We start from the raw sequence: 21,487 nt of genomic DNA, 5'->3' as shown, positions 1-21,487 counted from the left end.
TAGTTAGGCCTTGTAAAATGCCTCTGAAGTAGGTAGATAGATTGGTACCACCCTCATTTCACAGATGCATCTCAATTCCTCCCCACGCAAGTCACAGAACGAGCCTTTCAATGCTGAAATTATCATTCACGCCTGTGCTCCTGACCGCTAGGTCACGCGTCTAACGTTTGAAGAGAAAAATCAGAATTACTATAATTAACAAAAATGAAATTTCCATAAATATATTTTGGGATGTGCTTATTGTAAAACTTGACTTACTCATGACACAACACACCACCATTGGCTGACCCTGGGTATATCTGCACTGCACACTCCTTACAGCAGTGTGTAAGTACATACATGCCCCCCCAGCCTGGGTATAAACAGTGGTGTAGATGGTGAGGCACTGCTTAGGCAAGTAAAGACACACCTAAACCCTCCACGTAAGTACACTACCTAGCTCTCTATGTACCCAAGCAGTGCCTCCCCCAATCTATATTGCTATTTTTAGTAGTGTAGTGTGGTGCTATTTCCCTGCTGCCAGAGCCTTTCTGCACTGCAGGGAAAGGCTACGGTGGTGAGTAAAGGCTCTGGCAGTGGAGAAAGTTTCCAATAGCTCCCGGTTGCCTCCCCTCTGCCCGAGCCTTTTATTGGCACATGTAACTAACTACACACCGCAGTGTGGACTCAGCAGGCTTTTCACTGCGGCGTGTAGCTACCTGCACCCTACTCCCCCCACCCCCACCACCAGTGGTGTGCAGTGCAGACATGGCCCATACGACAACGAATGCATAGCCAGCAGGTCCCTTCCTCTTTTTCCTCAAAGCAAAGATTTAGTAAGATTGACACAGAACAATAGCTATCAGAAGTCCAAGTCACAGAAAGGTAGATGTTGAGGAGAGGGACTGGACACTAACCTGGTATCCCTGGAAGAAACTGAGAATTTCCTTCATTCCTGTGTTATAAGGCAAGCCCTGCATACGAACTAAAGCTCCAGGCTGGGGCAGCATTGGAGTGTGTGTGGCTGAGGCAGCAGCTGCTACCGCTGCAGGAGGAGCTGCAATATACCCCACCGTGGTAGGCGATACCGGAGGACTGAAAAGGAAAGAGCGAAGCAGAATGGTTATCAGTGACCAATGGGTGGCTTTAGGGCTTGGGGTAGGAGAAAGGTTTGAGATGGGTCAATTTCACTGAAGTTTCAATATTAGCTTGGGGGAAGAGCTCCTGAATGCTCTTCATTTCCAACCCTACTGCAAACCTACAAAGTGCTACATCAGAGTAAATACAAATCAGTAGTTCTCAACCACCAGGCTAGCAGATAATGGCTCTTCCCAGTACAATAAGCTGACTATTTAAAAAACAGGCAATAGGTATGTCTACAAATGCAACTGGAGATGGTATTGCAGCTTGTGTAGGCATACCCCCAGCAGGCACGGCTAAAAATAGCCTTGAGGCGAGGTGTCATGGACACCGGAAGGGGCTACGAAGACGAGTACGTACCCAGGATTCTGGGCTTGTACAGCGCATGCTGAAGGCTCTGCCAGCATGTGTTCAATGCCATTTTTAGCCACGCTAGCTAGATTAAAGCTAGCACCAGTATGACTACTGAGTTGCAATCACACCTCACACAGCACTGTAGACATACCTAGTGTCTAAAACATCCTTGCTTGCCTGAAGGAGGCTTGATCCCCTCCAGCAAAGGCTAAGCCCCATTAAGAGGCCTAGATGAAGCGCCCTAGGCCATCATTGCCCCTGTTGATAAACATCAGCAACTCTCAGGACTGTCAAGATCAGAAACACAAACTAAAGGTCTGCATGGGTAACACAAGAGTTTCCTTCGTATAAAGAAACGGATTCTGAGGTCCAGCAGCAGAAGGCAACCAAGCCCCACGGTACCTGGGGTAGTAAGCTGTGTAGTTCATATAAAGCTGGGCAGCTTGAGCCGGGTAGTAGGTAACAGTTGGAGGGGCAGCCGCAGAAGCCTGGGGAGTCCTGGTTGTTGATAACAGGGCTTGTGGCTGGTAAAGTGCCGCTTCTGCTGGGATCACTGCTGCGGCTGTTTGGAAAGCAGCGTACGCTGGTGGAGAAAGACCTAAACAAACAAACCAGAAAAACAGACCAATCAAAACAGGAATTGGCCTGAGGTGGGAACAAGATGGGAGAAGAATTATTTATTCCAACGTGATTACTATCCATGCTAAGAGCATCTGACCACAATGAACTAAAGCTCACCCGTCTGCCTAAACCCTCTCTCAGTGGAGACACCTATCATGTCAACAGGAACAACAGGATTTCTGGGATACTTGGATAAACAATACCTACCGAGAGCATGAAAAGGAGTAGCCTCAGCCATATTAAAATGGATACTAGGAAGCTGCACAGTTAGTCAAAGAAAGTATGAAGCCGCATGAATAGATAATGCAGGGCATTGGCCGCACATGTGCGCACACTTATACTTTCTGTTCCTTCTAGCAGAAGTTGCTCTCTGTGGGACAGATTTTCAAAGAAGTTAGGTACACAAGTGTACCTTCAATTCTCAACCAACAGTCTGCATGCAACTACTGCAACCTGATGAGCATATCAGGATATTGTAAATACAAATGGCTAATTAGATTCATTTGCATGCCCAGATACCTGTTTTTCATATGAAGATTCAGCATGCGACTGCACACCTAGCTTTTTTGGAAAATTTGGCCATCTATATTTTAATGAAAACATACACCACTATCCGCATTGTGATTGGGTAATCAAACAAGTTTGAATGGAAATCATCAGCCCACAGTAAAGTCCCAAATGTTAAGAATATATAAATGCTACAATGATTATAATTTAAGAAAGAGACAAATTATTGTTATTTGCTGGAAGTGTTCAGTACACAGTAGGGATAGTAACACTGTTCACAGATGACAGCCAGTAAAATCCATCCAATTTTACCACCCCCACTCCATTAGAAATGTATCCCAATGGATGTTTCCTTCAAAAACAAGCTATCCCCAAGAGTAGCACCTTCTCAATGCTCAGAGGCAGAATAGCAAGAACATTCACTGGCAGCTATAGTAAAGAATTTCTTTCAATTTGAAAACAAAATAATCCAATTCCAAACAGGTTTCACTACAGGCAAGTCTACTGCAGAGCTCGGAAGAACAGTACACCCATAAAAGCAAAAGTGCACAACATATTCACTGGCAAGGCATCTCTGACATCTATTCACCACCGAAAACATAATAAAAATGCTTCAATCACTCCCATTATTGCCCAAGGGAACAACTTCCAATCTCAGCTATATACAGATGGATGATTATTGATCATGGCAAAACCCAAGTCAAAAAGGTGAAAGGCCACAGAGCTTGAGCACCTACCACATATCAGCCTTTAGCAGCAGAGAGCAGAAGAATTGGAGACTTACATGGTAACTTACATGGCGGTGGGGATAAGCCACTACGATTTAAAGTGCCACCCATTAAAACAAAGTTCATCTCCTCTCCTGAACACTGGAACACTTCCACATAGCGGTCCTTCATCATTTTCTTGTGACACTTCTGGGCCACCAAAAAGGCTCTATCAGATGATTTCATTTGGATAAAAGCATCACCTGATGGTCGTCCCTGTGGAATTGGGAACAGATCATGCTAAGATCGACTTCCCAGAGCATAAAACACCATGGCTGTTCTCAGAGACAGGGAAAAAAAACCCTGATGAAAACTGGCTCTTCAAACAAATGATAATTTGTTTTGATTAAAAAAAAATATTTTTCAACAAATTTTTGTTAACAAAATAAAAGTTTGCTCAATTTTGATTTTTAGGGGCGTGTGTCTCTCCCTCCCATATTCCCTCCCCTTTAGTAGAAAAAAAGGGGGAGGAAGTAAGACACTCATTTAAAAAATATTCTTCCAGTTTTCTGCTACTACAAGAAAAAAAGGAAGAAGCTGGAGGGGAAGACAAAACATAAACCTCTAAAATGAACCCAAAAAACGAACAGAATTTTTAAATAAGAAATGAATACTTTGCCATTTTGAATTTTTCATCAAACCCCTCCAAAAATATTGAGACTTTTCAAACCAAACTAGAAATGTTCTCCTTCCAAAATGTTTCACAAAAGCGAAGATTTAATCTTCAAACCAGTCCCAATTTAGCTGCTCTACAAAAGCAAGGGCTTCCTGTGGACCACACCCAAAAGTACAGATATTAGGATAACTCCCTGGAACAGGGCAAAGCCGCTTGCTGTTCCATCTTGTGCAGCTGCTGCTCAGGCAGCCAGACCAGGCTGCCTGTTCTCACTGCGGTTCAGTGAACCCAGCCTCTAAGCAGGGACGCTATTTAAAGAGACTCATTCCTACCCTCTGTGTTTCCCACAGCACTGGACCTACTTGTGGGAGAAGATTTAAAGATAGCCACCAGTGCAGAGTAGATGACGACTGATAACAGTTCCATCCCCTTCCAATCCTGGAAGGGGTAGAGCTCAGAATCATTGATTTCATTTTACCCTCTCCCCTGCTACCCTTATGTCTGACTCCATGCAGCAGGAATCAGTGGTCGCTATTAAAAGCTTCACAATGCTTAAGATCATAGTAAGCACTATCCCTGTTTTATTAAAGAGGAGAAGCTACTTTTGCAGGGTCACACAAGATCTGAGTCAGGAAGAGAGATCAGGTCTGACTCCTAGTCCTGGTCTCTAATCAGAAGTCTAGCCATCCTCCCTGCAAAGTTCTGTTACCTGTTGATTAAGGACCATGTGGACTCCATGTGGTTTGATATCTGCTGTCGCGTCTCCCATGAATTCCAGGATGTCATCAATGCCAGCTGTGTAAGGAAGGCCTCGGAGCCGGACACAGTCACGGATGCTGCCAGCAGCAATGGTGTAAGGCGGGGGGATGACAGGAATAATGGGAGTTGGAAGAGTGGGGATGAGAGGTGTTGACAAGTATCTGTTAAGCACCTAATGGCAAAAAACGTAAGTGGATGGATAAGAGTTAAAATCCCATATGGGATGCAAATAGGTCTTCAGCATACATTCAAACATAACCAACTGTTTCAGAGCAGGCAAAAAAAATGTTGTATATATAAAATAGTCCCAGCTTTCCCACCCCCACCCTTCCTCTCCCCTGTTTTGACACTTTAGTTTCAAATAGTGGGAAGATCTAAATAGAGCCACTGACAAACTGAATTTAGAAGGGTCCATTTAGGTTTTTACCAATCTCATTAAATAAAAGACAAAAGTAGATTATAGTTTCTTATGTTACAGGATCCCAAAATGCAGCATCTGAAAACATCAGGCCTGCTTATAAACCCAAATTGGTACAATTACCAGTTCACATACAGCTATGTATCTTTTAAAAAGTTGTTTTTTTTTTAAATAAAGAAGAGTTCTACTCTCCTGCTTTCCATAGTAGAGCACTTCATAAGAGCTAAATATTATTACTACTTAGTCAATGCTCTCGTAGCAAGTTCTTGAATAAAGAACAGTAAAGCTGGTGGACAACCCTTCTTTCTCAGTCCCCCATTGTTAACATTTTATTTGCTCTCTGATCTCTCCCAAAGGACAAATATAGAGAGCGAGAGAAAGAGATAATTGGAAAGACCTTGGACTGCCAGAAGATGCTGTTGGGACTTATTGTTCAAAAGCTAATTACAGAGTATGAGTAATAAAATAAGTTAGGACAGACAAACAAGTTACACTGGTAGGTACAGCAAATAAGAGGCAAACTTCAGTGGCAGGCTTTAATTTTGTCAGCAGTGATTCAACCTAGATTGTTGCACTTCATTAGAAACAGTAGGAGCAGTCTAATGCTTTAAATATACACATTACTAAAGGGAAGATTTCTCAGCTATCAGATGGTTATTGTTTTGACTACTGCAATTTTGTCTATTTTAACACTAGCCAGTGAGCTGGTTCTATGGTTAGGGCTCCCCGTCACCATGTGAACAACCAGACTCCAATTCCCAGAACTGTACTATTGCTCCTTGGATCAGCATAATGTCTGAGTGCCTCACACCAGAGATCCCCTCTGGTAAAGCAAGCAGCAGCATATTCATCTAACATGAATGTGGTCCTATGCAGTTCTCCTTAGCCAAGGGGACTGGAATAGTAGGACTTGAGTTTTTAGGTGCTCAAAGAAATTATCCTCATCAAGGACACAACATCCAAAAGTAAACAATAACCAACACCACAAGCCAATGTCATTTCATTTACAAAATGGGTTTTACTATAGCTGTGTCAGATTTAATAGACTAGTCTTATGTCTATAGGCACAGTGGTGTTGATAAACACCAGCAACTAACATGTAGCATAGATATTCTTCCACTTGCCTCACTGCTTACTTGGACAAGAGTATACCATACGATATAGCTCGGACAGAAAAAAAAAATGCAGAAATTACTGGATGAAATTCTATGCTGTGTGTTATGCAGGCCAGACTAGATGATCATAATGGTCTCTTTTGGCCTTAAAGTCTATGAATACAGTATCCCAAAACAGATAGTCTGCCATCTCTAGAAGTGCTATCTCCTTAAATGTGGTAATTTCAAAGGCTCAGCTTGCTGGTAACAAGATATGTTGTTACTTTCTGAAGTGATGGTTAATTGAAGTGGGCCAGGGTTAATTTTTACAAATATTACTAGATATCTATGAATAGAGGCAGAGAGAGAAAGTAAGTGGAGTAGGGGAGGAAAGGAAAGGCAGGTTGTTGGGGGGGTGGGGGGGTGTTATTTCTTGGGAAATTGAGAATTTAATACCTATTCTTCAAAAATCTATTAGGCACTTTTCAAAAACTCTAGGTGTCCCTAAAATGACCAAAATTTTAACAAGATACTTGACTGTACCTGAGTTTTAATCACACACCAGGTTACAGTTCTATTACAGCTCTTTATAAACCAGGGGCAAACTTTTTGGCCTGAGGACCACATCTGGGTATGGAAATTGTATGGTGGGCCATGAATGCTCATGAAATTGGGGAGGGGGGGGTAAAGGCTCCAGCTGGCGGTGCGGACTCTGGAGTGCAGGAGGGTGGGACCAAGGGGTCTGGCGGGTGGGAGGAGGATCAGGGATGGGGTTGGGGCACTGGAGGAGGTCAGGGGCGCAGGCTCTGGGCAGTGCTTACCTCAAGCAGCTCCAAGAAGTAACGGCATGTCCCCCCTCTGGCTCCTATGTGGAGACATGGCCAGGTGACTCTGCAGGTTCCCAGACAGTGGGGCTGCAGGGCTGGCACTTGGGGCAGGGGCAGCGTGCAGAGCCCCCTGGCTGCCCCAATGCATAGGAGCCGGAGGGGGGACATGCTGCTCCTTCTGGGAACCATGCGGAATGGGGCAAGCCCTGGACCCTGCTCCCCAGCAGGAGCTCGAGGGCCGGATTAAAACATCTGAAGGGCTGGATGCTCCCCACCCCTGTTATAAACCATTTACAATGGGATGTTACAAACATGTTACAGATATGAGTAGTATGCATTATATATGGGTTATAAGTAGCAGGAGTTATGATTATAAACAACTTGTTAGATTCTAATGATTGATTAACCATGTAGTAAAACATCAATAATTTATCAACCCTTATAATCTATTTATAAAAGTAAACAGAATATAAAGTGTGTGGAAGAATTCTGTGGTTAGGCACCTGAATTTTTGAAAAATGCTGCAGATTTTTAGCAGCCCAACTCCTTAGGTTTCCACTGTTGAATATAAAAATACAAGTTAAAAAATTAAGTCAGTCTCAAGCTTGCCAGGCAAGCGGAGGAAAAGAAATATATCTGATGATTTCTATTTAATGATACGGGCGGTGTTAAAGGAAAAAAAAAATCAATGCAACAAAAGTGTGGAAAACTATGCAATCAATCAAAATATCTTTCTTGGTATTTGATTAATATAATAGAAAAGCTGCTCCCACTATACTGTTTTTGTAAGACCTAACGTGAAGGTCAGTATTTACAAGTACAGGGTAACACTAGAAGATGACTGGAAAAGGTAAGTTTTCTGGGTTTCATAGCCAGTAGTTACAACCTGCTGGACTTCTGCTGCTGTGCTCCTGAAGAGTTCAATGTAACGTTTTCCAAGGATCTCCTTGTGCTTTTTAAGTGCATTCTGTGCATATTCTTCACAGGAAAACAACACAAATGCATCTCCCGTGGGTCTGCCATCTGGGTACTTGACAAAGAGAAGTCCCTCTTTCCCTCCTGTGACTGGACACTCAGTCCCCAAGAACCCCAAGACATCCTCCAGAGTGGCTGTGAAAGGAAGGCCCCTCATCCGGATGATGACTTGATTCTCCTTGGACAAGAACTGGGCTACTTCATTGGACGTGCCTGGCAGGACAGGAAATAAAAGTGTGTCCATTTAGTTTGGAAACCGTGAGGAACCAGCACAAATGGACCTAGCAAACCAAGGTGGATGGAAACTGCAAGGACATCTCCTGATAAAACTACCAGCTCTGTACAGCCCATGGTACCAGAGACTTGCTCAGTAACCACTTCTTGATGTGAAGCTACCCCTGAGTACATTGACTGGTTGCTTAGAGCTGGCGAGCAACATGAAACCATTAAAGAATGAGACAGGAGGATTAGTAGCTGGCATTAAAGCAACAAACATCTGACAAGCCTGGAGACTTCTCTCCCCACCTTCATGCTCCTGGGTATGCTATTTTTTAAAAAGTGCCACATTTTAAAACAAAATGCGTATGAAAGTATTTCAAATAATTCTATTAGCATTAGCGAGAACCAAGAGCTTATACAAGACACAAGAAATCCCCCACAGCAGAAACAACCGAGGCTTCTCTTCTCCCTCTCAGGGTGTGTATACAGCGCAGGGAGCGAGCAGCTGGGACCATATTAGTCAGGGCTGTTCTGTCTGTAACCCCACAGGGAGGGACTCATTATAGGGGTATGTCCACACACACAGCAACTGGGATGGTGCTTCCCAGCACAGCCAGACACACACACACACGCTCTGCTAAAACTAGCACACTAAAAATAGCAGCGTCACCGGAGCTTGGGTGGGTCTGTTCTTGTGTGTTTGGCCCGAGCAGCCACCTGAGCTTCTTTGGCTGGGCTGCTACAGCTCGGGCAGAGCTCGCGCGTGTCTGTCCACTTGTGCTGGGAAGCACCCGGTATTTGACCCTATCAACTTCTGATGTGCAAACGGAAAAAGCCCCTTGTTAGTCCTTGATGTTCGCACCCACCTGAAGAGTAGAAGCAGACCACGTAAACATTACGCTTTAGTAAATAGGTTTGGTCTTAAAATTACTCACCTCCAGCAATCTTTAAAAATTCTTCTCCAGTTGCTTTGTAAACCTAAAACCAAGAAAATGGTTATATATATGAACAAACAGAGAAACGTTCAATGGCCAGTACTAAACTGAAAAGTAACGTTTTCCAGAGCTCTGTAGAACTTCAGAATGTCTCATTTTTTTATAGGTGTCCAGCTTTAAACAGCCAACAAAAGTAACTTTTAAACCTCAAATGAAGGATAGGATTTCCAGAAACAACTAGTGAGGGCTCCCAGTGACGGTCAATAGGAGTTGTGTGCCTAACTCCCTTCGTCTCCTTTGACTATCCCACCCACAGTTAATGAAAGACAATTCCCCCCTAGTTATGTAATACGTCTGTAGAGCACAGTATTGCACTGGGGAATAACCATCTGCACTAGTTTAAAACTGGCTGCATTCCCAGCATAGTAGTGCTGATATGTTGTCATGCTGTAGTTCTTTACCTCAATGTATCTGCTACCCATGTGATGCTTATGTCTTTCCAATGCCAAATCTCTCTGTTCAGGGTTGACAAATCGCACAAGGGCTTCCCCATTTCGCCTTCCTTGAGCATTCAAGCAAAGGGCAACACCGCCTCTGAAAAAAGCAAGGACCAAAGTAAAAGGTAAACTTGAATCATCAATGCCTTATAATACATCATTGACATAATTCCCCACTCTTATTCAGCAAGAAAATACAGAGGCCAGGCTTTAAGAAAGAGCCTGTACTTTCAAAGTTTTTCCACCAACAACATTAATTGATCCAAAAATCATTCATACATACATCTCTGCTACACAATACGCTTCTTTGGTAGATCAGTGAGGCAAGTGTGTTACCACACCATGCCATCAATACTTTACAGTGCTTCCCACGGGCAGAAAGCATTTTAAACTTCACATGCTTGATGTACAGTTAAAAAGTGAAGTAAATTCACAAAGAACTGAAAAGGTGGATTTAGAATTGTAAATTCATAGTCGTAACTTAGGAAAAATCCTTGAAAGAATATGGAAGTTAAAAAGCCAAAACATGTCAAGTTAAACAAATAAACCTGCAAAGTTTAGAGAATAGTATATAAATGTAGAGTTACAGTACACCCAAACAACTTCAATTCTGATCCCTGTAGCTATAGCCCAGGAACAACTAACCAGAACATTATAAATCAACTTGACTTGGCCCCCTTCATGTATTAAAAACAAAACAAAAAAAAAACTTATCGGGGCAATTACTCTGTACTGTTCCCCAAAGGCATGTACTTCTTAATAGAGAAATATAGTTAAATACATAGTTGTGTTATCTATGTATAAGCCTCCTAACACAGAAATCTCACATACAGTACTGTAGGGCATTCTAATGACTGCCACAGTGCATTAAATTGCACATTCAATCTCTATTAAACCTATGTATCAAACTAATACTGTAGGTTTACTACCTTTCGTATGCAAGCTGTAGAAATAGAATAGGTTTCCCAAATGTAAAAAGATTTCAAAATCTTTAGGAAAACTTAGTCAGAGCTTTGTTAACTTATTAATGGAAAAATCACATCTTACAAACTAGGTAAGAGTATACCAATTAGAAAACGAAAGTACGGAGTTGCTGCAGAACTAGAGGAAAGGTTGTTCTGGGTTCCTTGGCTCTGCATTTCTAGACTTTTCAAATTTTTCCCCTTCTTAAATTTTGCTTTATTTTACCACTTCTGGCTTTCTAGTCTTTATCATCATTAATAAAACTGCTCAAAAATTTTCCACCTTCTAACTGATATATATTTACAACTAACTCCCTCCTCCAGCTTACTGTGTTGTGTCTGAGAATTTCCCTCACTTTTTCAAATGGAAATATGCTGGTACCCCTGCATAATGAAGTATATATATTCACCTATAAATATGTAAATTAGATTGTATCAGTTGGAAGCTATGCTAAATTAGCATATCTGCGAGTTAGAATTATACAAACATTTCTTCCAAATAATACTTGTGGGCTTCCGAGCCTATTCTTCTTAAGAGCTAGACTAGAATCCTGAAACATTAGTCCCAAATTAATTCTTTCCTAATTAGCTCATATTAATCTTTGACTGAATCCTGACTACTGCACTCGGAGCTTGTACCCGCAGTGATAGCAACAAGTGAATTTGTGGTGCATATTCTAATGAAAGAAGTCTCTCTTCTTCATTTACTTGTTCAAGAAATGCTTTGTTTGCTTCATAGTCTTGTGAGGAGGGTGAAGATGGGTATTTTTGTTAAAGGCTAAACCCTAAGAATGGGAGTCAGGAAACCTAGATCAGTTCCTCACTCTACCACAAGTCCTGTGTGAGAAATAATCTATTTCATCAATGACAAAACCAGATACAGAGGGATTGTGTCTTGCCTAACGTGATGGCTGGTAATAGCTCCAAGTTGTACTCATTAGTGCTCACTAGAAAGAATAAATTAGTAAAGGTAGGGCAAAATCTTTTGTTGAAACCTTTCCTGAATTTTGTGAACTGCCCAGATGAGGAAGACCACACAAGGCTAGGACTTACTTTACAAAATAAAGACTGATGATAAAAACAAAGTAACACAGAATTAGACCAGATCTAGCACTCTTACTTGGCAATATTGAGTCCTTTGAAAAAACGGGCAATATCTTGATCTGAAGACTGCCAAGGCAAACCTCTAGCACGTATTACTGTTTCGCTGTCTACTGCTTCAGATTTACTACTGCAGAAAAAGAGAAAATAGGAAAATTCAGGGTAATTAATCCAAGTTTTCTACTACACTATTACTACCAAATTTCATTGTAAGTACCAATTCAGCATATGGACCACAAAGAATGTCTTAATACCACTGGGATATTTGCGGTTGGGATTTTTCTAATCTTTCCCTTTCTTGACTGAAATGAGAAGCAAACTACTATGAATAATACCTATACACTACCCTGAGATATGCTGTGAGGCCATCCCATCACCCAAAGAGGTGTTTTGTTTTTGTTTTCAATGGCTAGAATGCACAGTAACAAGTCCACAGGGAATTGAATTAGATTCATGGGATTATTAGAGATGATTTAGTGTCAACAATCCATTGGAAGATGGTTTGCACACCATCACTAATAAGAAGTTTGATCAAACAGGTTTTAGACAGCAGAACTCCTGGTTACTGCAATTTCTTTCAAAAGCAAAACACATTTTAGATCTCCCTCTTTTCTCCCCCCCAAGCCACAATTTAGAATAGCACAAAGAGACAAAAGCTTAACTCCTCTTAGAGGAAAACGAAGGAATTACATTAATTTAGGAACAGTTTGTCGAACTATAGAGTGAAAATCTCCAGGCAAAGAGAATGGTATCCAATATAACTTGAGACATTTCATGGTACAGTTACAAATGACAAGCTTATCTTAATTGCCACTTTTGATTGGAAGGGGGTAGGTTTTCCTTACCCCATACCTTCCCGTCTCTTCCTTTCTATAACTTGATAGTGATTGGAAAATTCCAGCAGAGAGAGAGAGAGATCAAGAGAGAGAGAAATAATTCCTTGGTCCCCTGTGAATTTTCCACACCAGATGCTGAATGCCTACTCATTAATATACACAGTACACCACACAATAGGGCATTATATGAACCTAAATGCACATTGCTAGGGATACCAGCAACAAAAGTGAGAAAGAGCCACTGTGCAATTTATGTCAGCACTAATCAACAACTTTTGTTTAAAAGTTTGAGTGAAAATAGCAATCCACAGAGGTCAGAGGATCTATAGGAGACTTCTAAATAGGCTCTGACTGGACAGCAAGTAATCAGCATTTACATGTCACATAGCTCTCTCACTCTTTTTGCCATAAGAGTGCAAAGGCTCCCTTCTACCAAGCTCCCAGAATCCCTCAAATTATCTTCTGTTCCTTACATTAGCTTCAACTGCAGTTTGTAAGACAGTTTGCAATACAGTGTACAGTACAATTGCTCCCTTTTACCATCCCTCTGTACTGAAAGAAAGAAAGAAAATGGTATACAGCATGAGAGGTTATACTGGTTTAGTGTGTACCAAGATACTATCCCTGTCCATACTGGAGAAAGTTTCTAAATACTTATCTTCTACTGACTAAATGGTTTCAGCTCCACTGATGTTAGTCTAGTCCATCACTAGCGTATATGGACCACCAGCATTTTATGTACTATAACAATTGCACATACTCAGAGCAGGGCTAGATGACAGTGCTTAAGATACCAGTGGCACCCTGTCTACACTGGGGCTTCCCAGTGAGCAATGATGGAAAATGTTTGCAAAGTGTTGCTAGTGTAGCTAAAACCTACATCAGCTAAAAACTGCTGCAACAAAGGCACTTACCAGGGACCTGTTTCATACTTGTATTTCACAGTTTCAGAGTCCGTAAATCTGCAATCTGTAACTAATAAGAGATGAAGTTAAAATATAATCCCGAACAGCTATTTCAGCAGCAATGAAAATGCCCTTGACAATTTTGCCTCTACACAAGAGCATCCCATACAAATATCCCACTTACTGCAGGTTTCAGAAAGCATGCTGAAAATAATAGCCACCATGGTTTTCACTTGCCATACACCAAAGTCCTCCTCTGTTTCATCTGTCTCTAAGCCTATATCTATATAGCGAGTCAAAGAAAATAAAAAGGATTTCACAATCATCTGTCAACAAGTTATAAGGCTTTGCTATTGTCAACACAAAACTGACAATCCAATTGGATCAACTTTAACAGCGACATGTGACCGCTGCATGTGTGTCACTCTGCTCTTAAACTGGTTAATATTCACTTTACTGGTCAACATTCTGAAAACTACTGATAGCTGACATCATCTCAGCCTAAGAGTTTACAAAAGCGGGAGTCGTTCCTACTATCCCTGGTAAACACACCTGATCTTTTGCTGTATTCATCTGGACCCACAAAATTCCTCCCTGGGAGCAACGTTTTTTTTACATTAGCCTCCCTCTGGGTCAGACACTCAGAACTATAACTAACTGCAAGCACTTATGCAGTTGGATGTAGCTTCAGGTGCGCAATTCTAGAGAACATCATTTTACTCAAGTGCTAGACAAGCATTTTCTTATAAGGCAAAGTTTGTGTCAATATCTCAAAGAATTAAAAAACCCTAAGCGCGTACTGAACCCACGCTAAATTTCATTACTAGACAGAAGACTAAATGTGAAAAAAAGATGTTAACAGCTGAAGAATGCAACACTATCTTCAGCGTTATGTTAAAAACTCCTTCAGCTCTATGCAGAGATTAATTTTTAAAACCAGCTTCTCAATTAATTTACTGGGATGAAAACTATGAACAATTGCACAGAGAATTATGGTTTAGAAGTGACATCAAAAGGATACACTCTGCCATGGATTTGATAGTTTGATCCTTCACGGGGGCTGAATTGGGGTAGCATGTGTGAAACTCTTTGCGTAGATCATAAAATGAATAAAAGCAGTCTGATAGCAGGAAGTTCTACAAAGAAGGAAGGGAGAAAATGAATTAACATTATGAATGCCACATCCCAGTAAAGGACAATTAGGGGTTTTTGGGGTTGAACAGGGATCTTACCTGGCCACAGTTACAGTTTGTTATATATATCACATTTTTATTTTATACCATATCTACTCTTTCCCTCTCTGATTACAGAGCTGCATGTCACTCATTTGACCAAGACCAACCAATTTAGTTCTCTTATCACCAACTTCTAATAGTTGGTGTCACTGACTGCAAGGATATACACTCCTACAGTAGCAAATCAGGACAGCTTCCCAGATGTAAGTCCATGCAAAACAGTTACTAGTTTTAAAAACTGAGTGGTGGTGTTATATTAAGGTTCCCATTTAGAATATTGTATCTTTTTCTTCTGCGCTCTTGCCAAAAGCAAGAGGACTCCTAAAGGTAAGCACCACCGGTTGAAACATTAAAAAAAAATATATTTTAAGAAAGAAAAAGGAAAATTGTAATAGTATAGAAAATACTTTCCAATAACTTTGTCCAATATAGGATTATAACAGATTCTGGAAATAAGTGCTGCATTAAACATTATTCCGTCCTTCCTACAAATAAACAAGCTAAGTGGACAGGTGGTAATCCAGGTCTATTTCAGCAGTCTCTCTCTCCCCTAGTGCTTTATGAAGTTTGATTTGAATCCAAGCAAAATAGCACTCACCTTTGTTAGGTTCGAATCATTAAGAGAAGTCATGAGAACCCTATTGGATCTGAGGGTTGTAAAGAGGTTTTAATAATGTTTGAAGATGATGCAAAAATACGTTGGGGAGGGAAGGAACCTCACAACGGAGTGAGACCCATACCTCAATCTGGTAGAAACAGTTGTTCTGTCTCCAGTATTTTTGGAGGAGGGAGACAGAAATAGGTAGAAGGGATGAAGAGTCCTTTTAATCTACTGCCTTTCCATATTTCTTCTGCTTTACACCTTTGGTGCCCCATTATTGTAGCCACCTTCCTCCCAGCCAAGAAGCAGACTCTTCCCAGAGTCAGTCAACGCCTCTATTTTGTTAGCTACAGGGGCCACCAATAAATATTACTGAGACAGCTTACTTTGCCTTTCTTCCACACCAAGCTCTGATCTCATACCTTTTTGGATGCTTCTGGGTGAAGGACCTGCCGAATGAGCAACTGGCCATCTGTGCAGAGTGTATAAGAACTCCTTCCCAATAACTTCAAATCACTGGAGACCAGCTGGCTAAACTAAAAATAAAGTGGTAAAGTTCATTTTTATTGATGGTTCAAGCTTGTCAGTCCATCTTACTGCTTTACCATTTTATGTACCAAATGTATTTCCAAAGATAAAAAGGAAATTAAACACAATGATAATCTTTGAAAGATCACAACTGATAGAAGAGAATGTGGCTCCCGTTATCTGAAGGGCAGACAGACTACCATTAGGCAATTACAGGACAGAGATTTATACCACAAGGACACCCCCTCAAAACCAGAAAGTGGGCATTTCAGCAAAGTTTGAATTGTTGGAAGCTGCTGTAATTGTAACAGTAAGGTTCAAACATTTGGACTCCTTACTATCAATTTTCTGTTAAAGGTAAGAGAATATTAGATCAAGCATAACACTGATTTTGCAACACCACTTCTAGAATTAAATTGGACCCAAGTTTTATTTTGTTTTTAAGCTTAATCGAAAAAAAAACATGAAGAGCTAGGACGCTACTCTTTCGGGTTTATTGGTATTTTAACAATCACATGCTAATCAAAACCAAACAAATTGAGGTCTGATGTCTTGAGTAATGAATTTGTAAGAGTCTATGCAAAGGCAAAAGAATGTTAGTCAGAGATATGGTACAGTAAACATTAACACAAAGCTATCCCATCTTTTCAGGCTTCTCAGAGTGTTGATCTTCACTAGGAAAAGGATTATTTCCCACTAATTTCTGGATTGTTAAATGTTATTTTCCATCCTTGTACATAAATTTCTATCCTTCGGATCAATCTATATCAGTGCTAGAGGCCCTGATATAGGTATTACCATAACTAACAAGCTATTTACTGATTTGATAAACACAGATAACTTTCAAGGGGACAAACATAATTAGTTTAAATTTCCCCCTGATGCAACCCCCTCCCTGCAAGAATGTAGGCATTGTACCACAAACAAAGCAATAATTAATAGCATGATTCAGCATCCACACGTCTCTCTCAGTAATGGCTTTTCCTTGCAGTTTGTTTTGTAGAATACAAAAGGAGTACTTGTAGCACCATAGAGACTAACCAATTTATTTGAGCATAAGCTTTCGTGAGCTACAGCTCACTTCATCGGATGCATTCTGTATGCATCCGATGAAGTGAGCTGTAGCTCACGAAAGCTTATGCTCAAATAAATTGGTTAGTCTCTAAGGTGCCACAAGTACTCCTTTTCTTTTTGCGAATACAGACTAACACGGCTGTTTCTCTGAAACCTGTCATTTTGTAGAATAGTGGTTATCTTTGCACTATGGCTTCACCTATTCATTTAGGCAGGCATACATGGCACTATACAGATCCACAAACCATCTCTGCTCTTCAGACATTACAGCTTAAAGGCTTGATTCTGCAGCTATCACACAAGCAATTAGTCACATGAGATCAACTTTTTGAGCAAGTGTTGCAGTATCAGGCTGTAAGACGTAACAAGGAGAGACAAGGCCAGAGGATATGGGTGGTTAAGGTGGAGTACTTTTTGTAGCAACCTCATTAGGCCTAATTTTTGGTAATAAAGTTTTTTTTTTTAATGTTTTAATTAATTAGAGTCAGGTGAGCTTTGCAGACAACATTGAAAGTGAACTTGGAGAAGGAGACAGGTTGTTAATATAAAGGTGTTAGAGATTAACACAAGGGCTACTTCTGTGCACAAGCTAGAGGTTCAGGTACGGTGCTGGTTTGGATGGGTGCAACGTCCATCAGCTTCAATGAGCGTTCCACCACTTATGTCAGGGCTGAATTTTGGTCTGTATGTTGGGATATGTTCTGCCAAGAGACTCTGCCTGAAAAGAGAGAGAGACGCACTTCTCCTCTGAGTGCCCAGCACAGGACAAAGTCAGAGCCACTGAGCCTTGTCGAAGGAAGGGGTAATAGGGTTACCATATTTCAGGTTCCCCAAAATAAGACACTGTGGGGAATGGGAAGTTGAAGGGGAGGTACAGTTGGGGGAGGAAAAGAGGGTACCTGCGGTGGGGTTACTCACTGGAGGTATGGGGCGGTGTCACTCACTGTCACAGGGGTAGGGCGGCTGGCGCAAGCCCAGAACACAGCGAAAGCTGTCAATCAGCGCTTTCCTGTGGGACCCCCTCCCCAGAGCTGGGAGCCTGCAGTTGTAGCTGCAGGTGAATGGACCAATCCAACTGCCAATGCAGGGGAGGGAACCATCACGAAGCCGACCAATCGGGGCTATTTCTGGAGCTGCAGCCTTTGCTCTGCAAAAACCCTGGACATTTCCTATTATTTGAAAAATCCACCCAGACAGAAGATGGAGGCTCAAGAGAGAGGCAATATCCTGGAAAACCCAGATGTATGGTAACCCTAACTCGTATGAGTCAGCCACAGGGAAAGCTTTTCATCTCCCACACTGGCTTTCATATGCTTCCTCTCCCCCAGAGCTGCACACTTCACCAACAAGTCACACTGCCTGCAGAGGACCTCTCCTAATTCACACATCTCCTCTGGGGAAGGAATGGGAGGGACACAGGAAGAGAAGTTTGTGGAAGCCTCTAGTAATAACTAGAGTGTGCTGCATCCTGGGAAGAAGGAAGGAGACAAGTCTGCAAACCTTCCTTTCTCTTATTTCCTTCCCCCTACAGGAGCTATAGGCAGGCAGGCCTGCCCCGCTCCCAGTCTCCTCTCAGTTCCCCCTACTCTCCAGCAGACTCAAGATTCCAGTATTCTGCCCTGTCCAAGACTCTTTTGCACAGAGGGATCCTTAGAGGCAAAGGAAGAAGATTAAGTACTTCCACATGCCCACAAACTGTAAAATGGCAGGTTCCTAGCATAGCAGCCAGGTCACTAAAGATGCTTTTCTCCCTCCTAGCACTTCTCTCATCCAGGATGCATTTGTGCTCATCACTGTAGTATCTAGGCACCATGTAGCGATGACAGCTGGGAACTCAGAATTGACTCTTTTATTCCTTTCATTAAAACAAAACAAAAATCACACCAATCTAACTGCGGGGCGGGGGGGGGGGGGGAGGAGTCTGAAGGGGATTTGGTTCTCATGCCAAAAAAGTACAAGTTTCCATCTTTGACCTAAAATTGCTACTCCAGCAAGATAGCTGCCACAGTAGTAACCTCAAATCACCTTTCACCTTTCATGCACGCATACCACTGAATTGAGCAAAACGATAAACCTCCTCCTTTAACAAACACATACGATTGGAGATGCTGTACTCTTCTACAGTTTGTTTTATAGGTGTGCAGCATGGCACAAAGAACACTTGATTCATTCTGTGATCACAGAATGAGATCCAGGGGTAAGAGTTCATTGGGGCAGAAGCTACTGTGGAGAGCTGGAGCAGCACCCAAGGCACATACACATATCATATAGTCTTGAGAAGACAAACTCTGTGTTTCAAGACGAATATGAATCCCCTCCCAAAATATGAACTGATCTGCTTAGTAAGATTCTGTGTAGCAAACTGCACAGAATCTCTCAGCCTGTGAAACCTACTCAAGTTAATAAACGTAATTGTTTCATGAACTGTCACAATTGTTTTGAGGCATGTATCTTCGTGCCACTCTATACAAAGGCTATTCAGCATCAGTACTCAGGTTTTCATTCCCACCCGGCACATATCTATCTTAAGCATTTACTAATCCCTGGCAACCCTTGGAAACTGTAGCTTCAAGGTTTTAGGGCCAGAATTTCAGACATTTTACATGTTCAACTGCATCTCTTAGTACCACAATTTTACACAAGTTCTTTGATTTTTGAATTGCAGTGCCCAAAGGCCCAAGTAAAGATCAGGGCCCCATTTCGTTAGGTGTTGCGCACACACACACAGGAAGGCATGGTCCTGTGAAAATGCACGTACTGAGCTCATTTTGCTTGCCATGATGGTAACTGCACAAGCAAATTGTGTGCATAATTTGCACACATTTTGTGCAAGGAATTGCATGCCTGTAGTTTCTAAAAAATTCTGCTCTGCCCTGCCCCCTCTCCTAATACTCACTGTAGAGTAAGGGTTCAGTAGAATTTCACGTTCAGGTAGGGCTGAATGAAATTTACACCAAGAGAGAGACGAACCAAAATCTTATGATGGTTCTGTCACATTTTGCACTATTGGCACAGTCTCACTATCCATTAAAGCAATCAAATCAACAAAAGGTTAACCAGTTAACAGGTTACGTTACAAAAGCAGGTTTAATTTTTTTCAAAGAAAACGTTTTTCATTAAAAAGCAAAAAAAAAGTTGGCCAAGCAGTTTTTCCACCAGAAAACTTTCATTTGATAACAGGGAAAAAATTATTTTGAAAAACAATTTCCAATTTCTTTTGAAAAAAAAATTTTTTTTAAAACCGTAAGACAGTTCTCCCATCTCTCAAAGAATTACTCCCTCTTCCCCTCCAAGGAAAAGAAAAAGGAAAATGGAGTACAATGTTCTTTTTTCACTTTCCAGTCTTAAAAATCACTTTTTCCCGCCCCCCGCCACCCCCCCCCCACACTTTTGTAGTGTAAAAAGGAGGAAGAAAGAAGAGAAGGTAAGTTTGGGAAAGATTCTATTAGATTTTTTTCATTTTTTCCCCTTTGCACCCCACCCCCATGGGAAAAGAGTATTAGTCATTCTTTTTCCAGTGTAAAAAAGGTAAGTGTTGTTTTTCTCCACACACACTTTTCCAGGTTTTGTGGAGGGTGGGGTGGAAGGTGGAAAATGTTACTTTCTTTCAATTTTCATATTTGAAAAAATGTGAAAGGGAGAGAACATTTCCACACACACCCATCATTATTTCTTTCTTCACAGGAACAAAATAGAAATAAATCTCCCACAACAAAAACAATCATAACCACAAGAAGTGAGAGAAAGTAAGTAATTTTGAAAATTTTGTTTTACATTTTTAAGATTTTTCGTTGTAAAGTTTCAAAAACAAAAACATTTTCTTTTGAAGTTTCCACAATAGTCCCTCTGTCTACTCTCATACACGCACAAAAAATTAACCAGCTCGATCCACTATGGGCTCAGAAGGATGGTCTTCTTCTAAAATATTTAGCCTGCAGTTTAAGAATTCGTGTTCAGAGCAGATGAGAGTCAAAGGTCTGAAGAACATGAAACAACACAGGAGGTTATTGTTTGAGGAAGACTTTCAGCCACTGCATAAAACCCAGAGATTAAGATCTAAGAGTGCTCAAAAATACCTCAACTGCAATATAAACACCAGCAAGACAAGCACATTCCAGAGGGGTGGAAGCCCCTCAGAGGTGCAGCTTTGGAGACTGCTACATCCACAGCCCAGTAGCAAAGAGCCCCCCTGTAATGACGGAAACTGGGGGAGTTGTCTGTTTTTTCATTAGATGCAGTGCCTTACAGTTTTGCTGTAACTATTGTCTATGATAGATACAATAAAGGAGAACAAATATTTGCCACCAAAAAAATAAAGGGGGAGGGGAGGGAGTAGGGTGACCAGACAGTAAGTGTGAAAAATCGGGAAGGGGGTGGTGGAGTCATAAGAGCCTATATAAGAAAAAGACCCAAAAACCGGGACTGTCCCTATAAAATCGGGACATCTGGTACCCTGGTAGGATGGAGCAGGGGAGACTAGAAATAGCTGTAGGGTTTAACTACAGATTCTCATGGAAAGGAAGCCAACAGTGAACTT

The 21,487-nt window shown here is 41.4% G+C and overlaps 1 protein-coding gene across 6 annotated transcripts in view; it reads right to left on the bottom strand.

Moving 5' to 3' along the window:
* Nucleotides 1-21,487, bottom strand: part of ESRP2 (epithelial splicing regulatory protein 2) — a 114,737-nt gene that overhangs the window by 67,058 nt on the left and 26,192 nt on the right. For 4 of the 6 annotated variants that reach the window (XM_048870737.2, XM_048870735.2, XM_048870734.2 and 1 more), the window contains exons 4-15: nt 15,771-15,884; nt 14,534-14,648; nt 13,697-13,795; nt 13,522-13,582; nt 11,791-11,901; nt 9,673-9,805; nt 9,212-9,254; nt 7,969-8,270; nt 4,694-4,915; nt 3,386-3,584; nt 1,876-2,071; nt 897-1,074 (exon numbers count right to left, since the gene is read on the bottom strand). In XM_048870737.2, coding sequence (XP_048726694.1) covers nt 897-1,074; nt 1,876-2,071; nt 3,386-3,584; nt 4,694-4,915; nt 7,969-8,270; nt 9,212-9,254; nt 9,673-9,805; nt 11,791-11,901; nt 13,522-13,582; nt 13,697-13,795; nt 14,534-14,648; nt 15,771-15,884 — 1,773 coding nt within the window. The remainder of the gene's footprint in view (nt 1-896; nt 1,075-1,875; nt 2,072-3,385; nt 3,585-4,693; nt 4,916-7,968; nt 8,271-9,211; nt 9,255-9,672; nt 9,806-11,790; nt 11,902-13,521; nt 13,583-13,696; nt 13,796-14,533; nt 14,649-15,770; nt 15,885-21,487) is intronic. The other 2 variants (XM_075118342.1, XM_075118343.1) reach the window with 1 other exon arrangement.

Source organism: Caretta caretta, chromosome 12 (genome assembly GCF_965140235.1).
Source record: "Caretta caretta isolate rCarCar2 chromosome 12, rCarCar1.hap1, whole genome shotgun sequence".
Classification (NCBI taxonomy): Eukaryota; Metazoa; Chordata; order Testudines; family Cheloniidae; genus Caretta; species Caretta caretta.
This window is presented reverse-complemented; position numbering and strand designations above follow the sequence as displayed.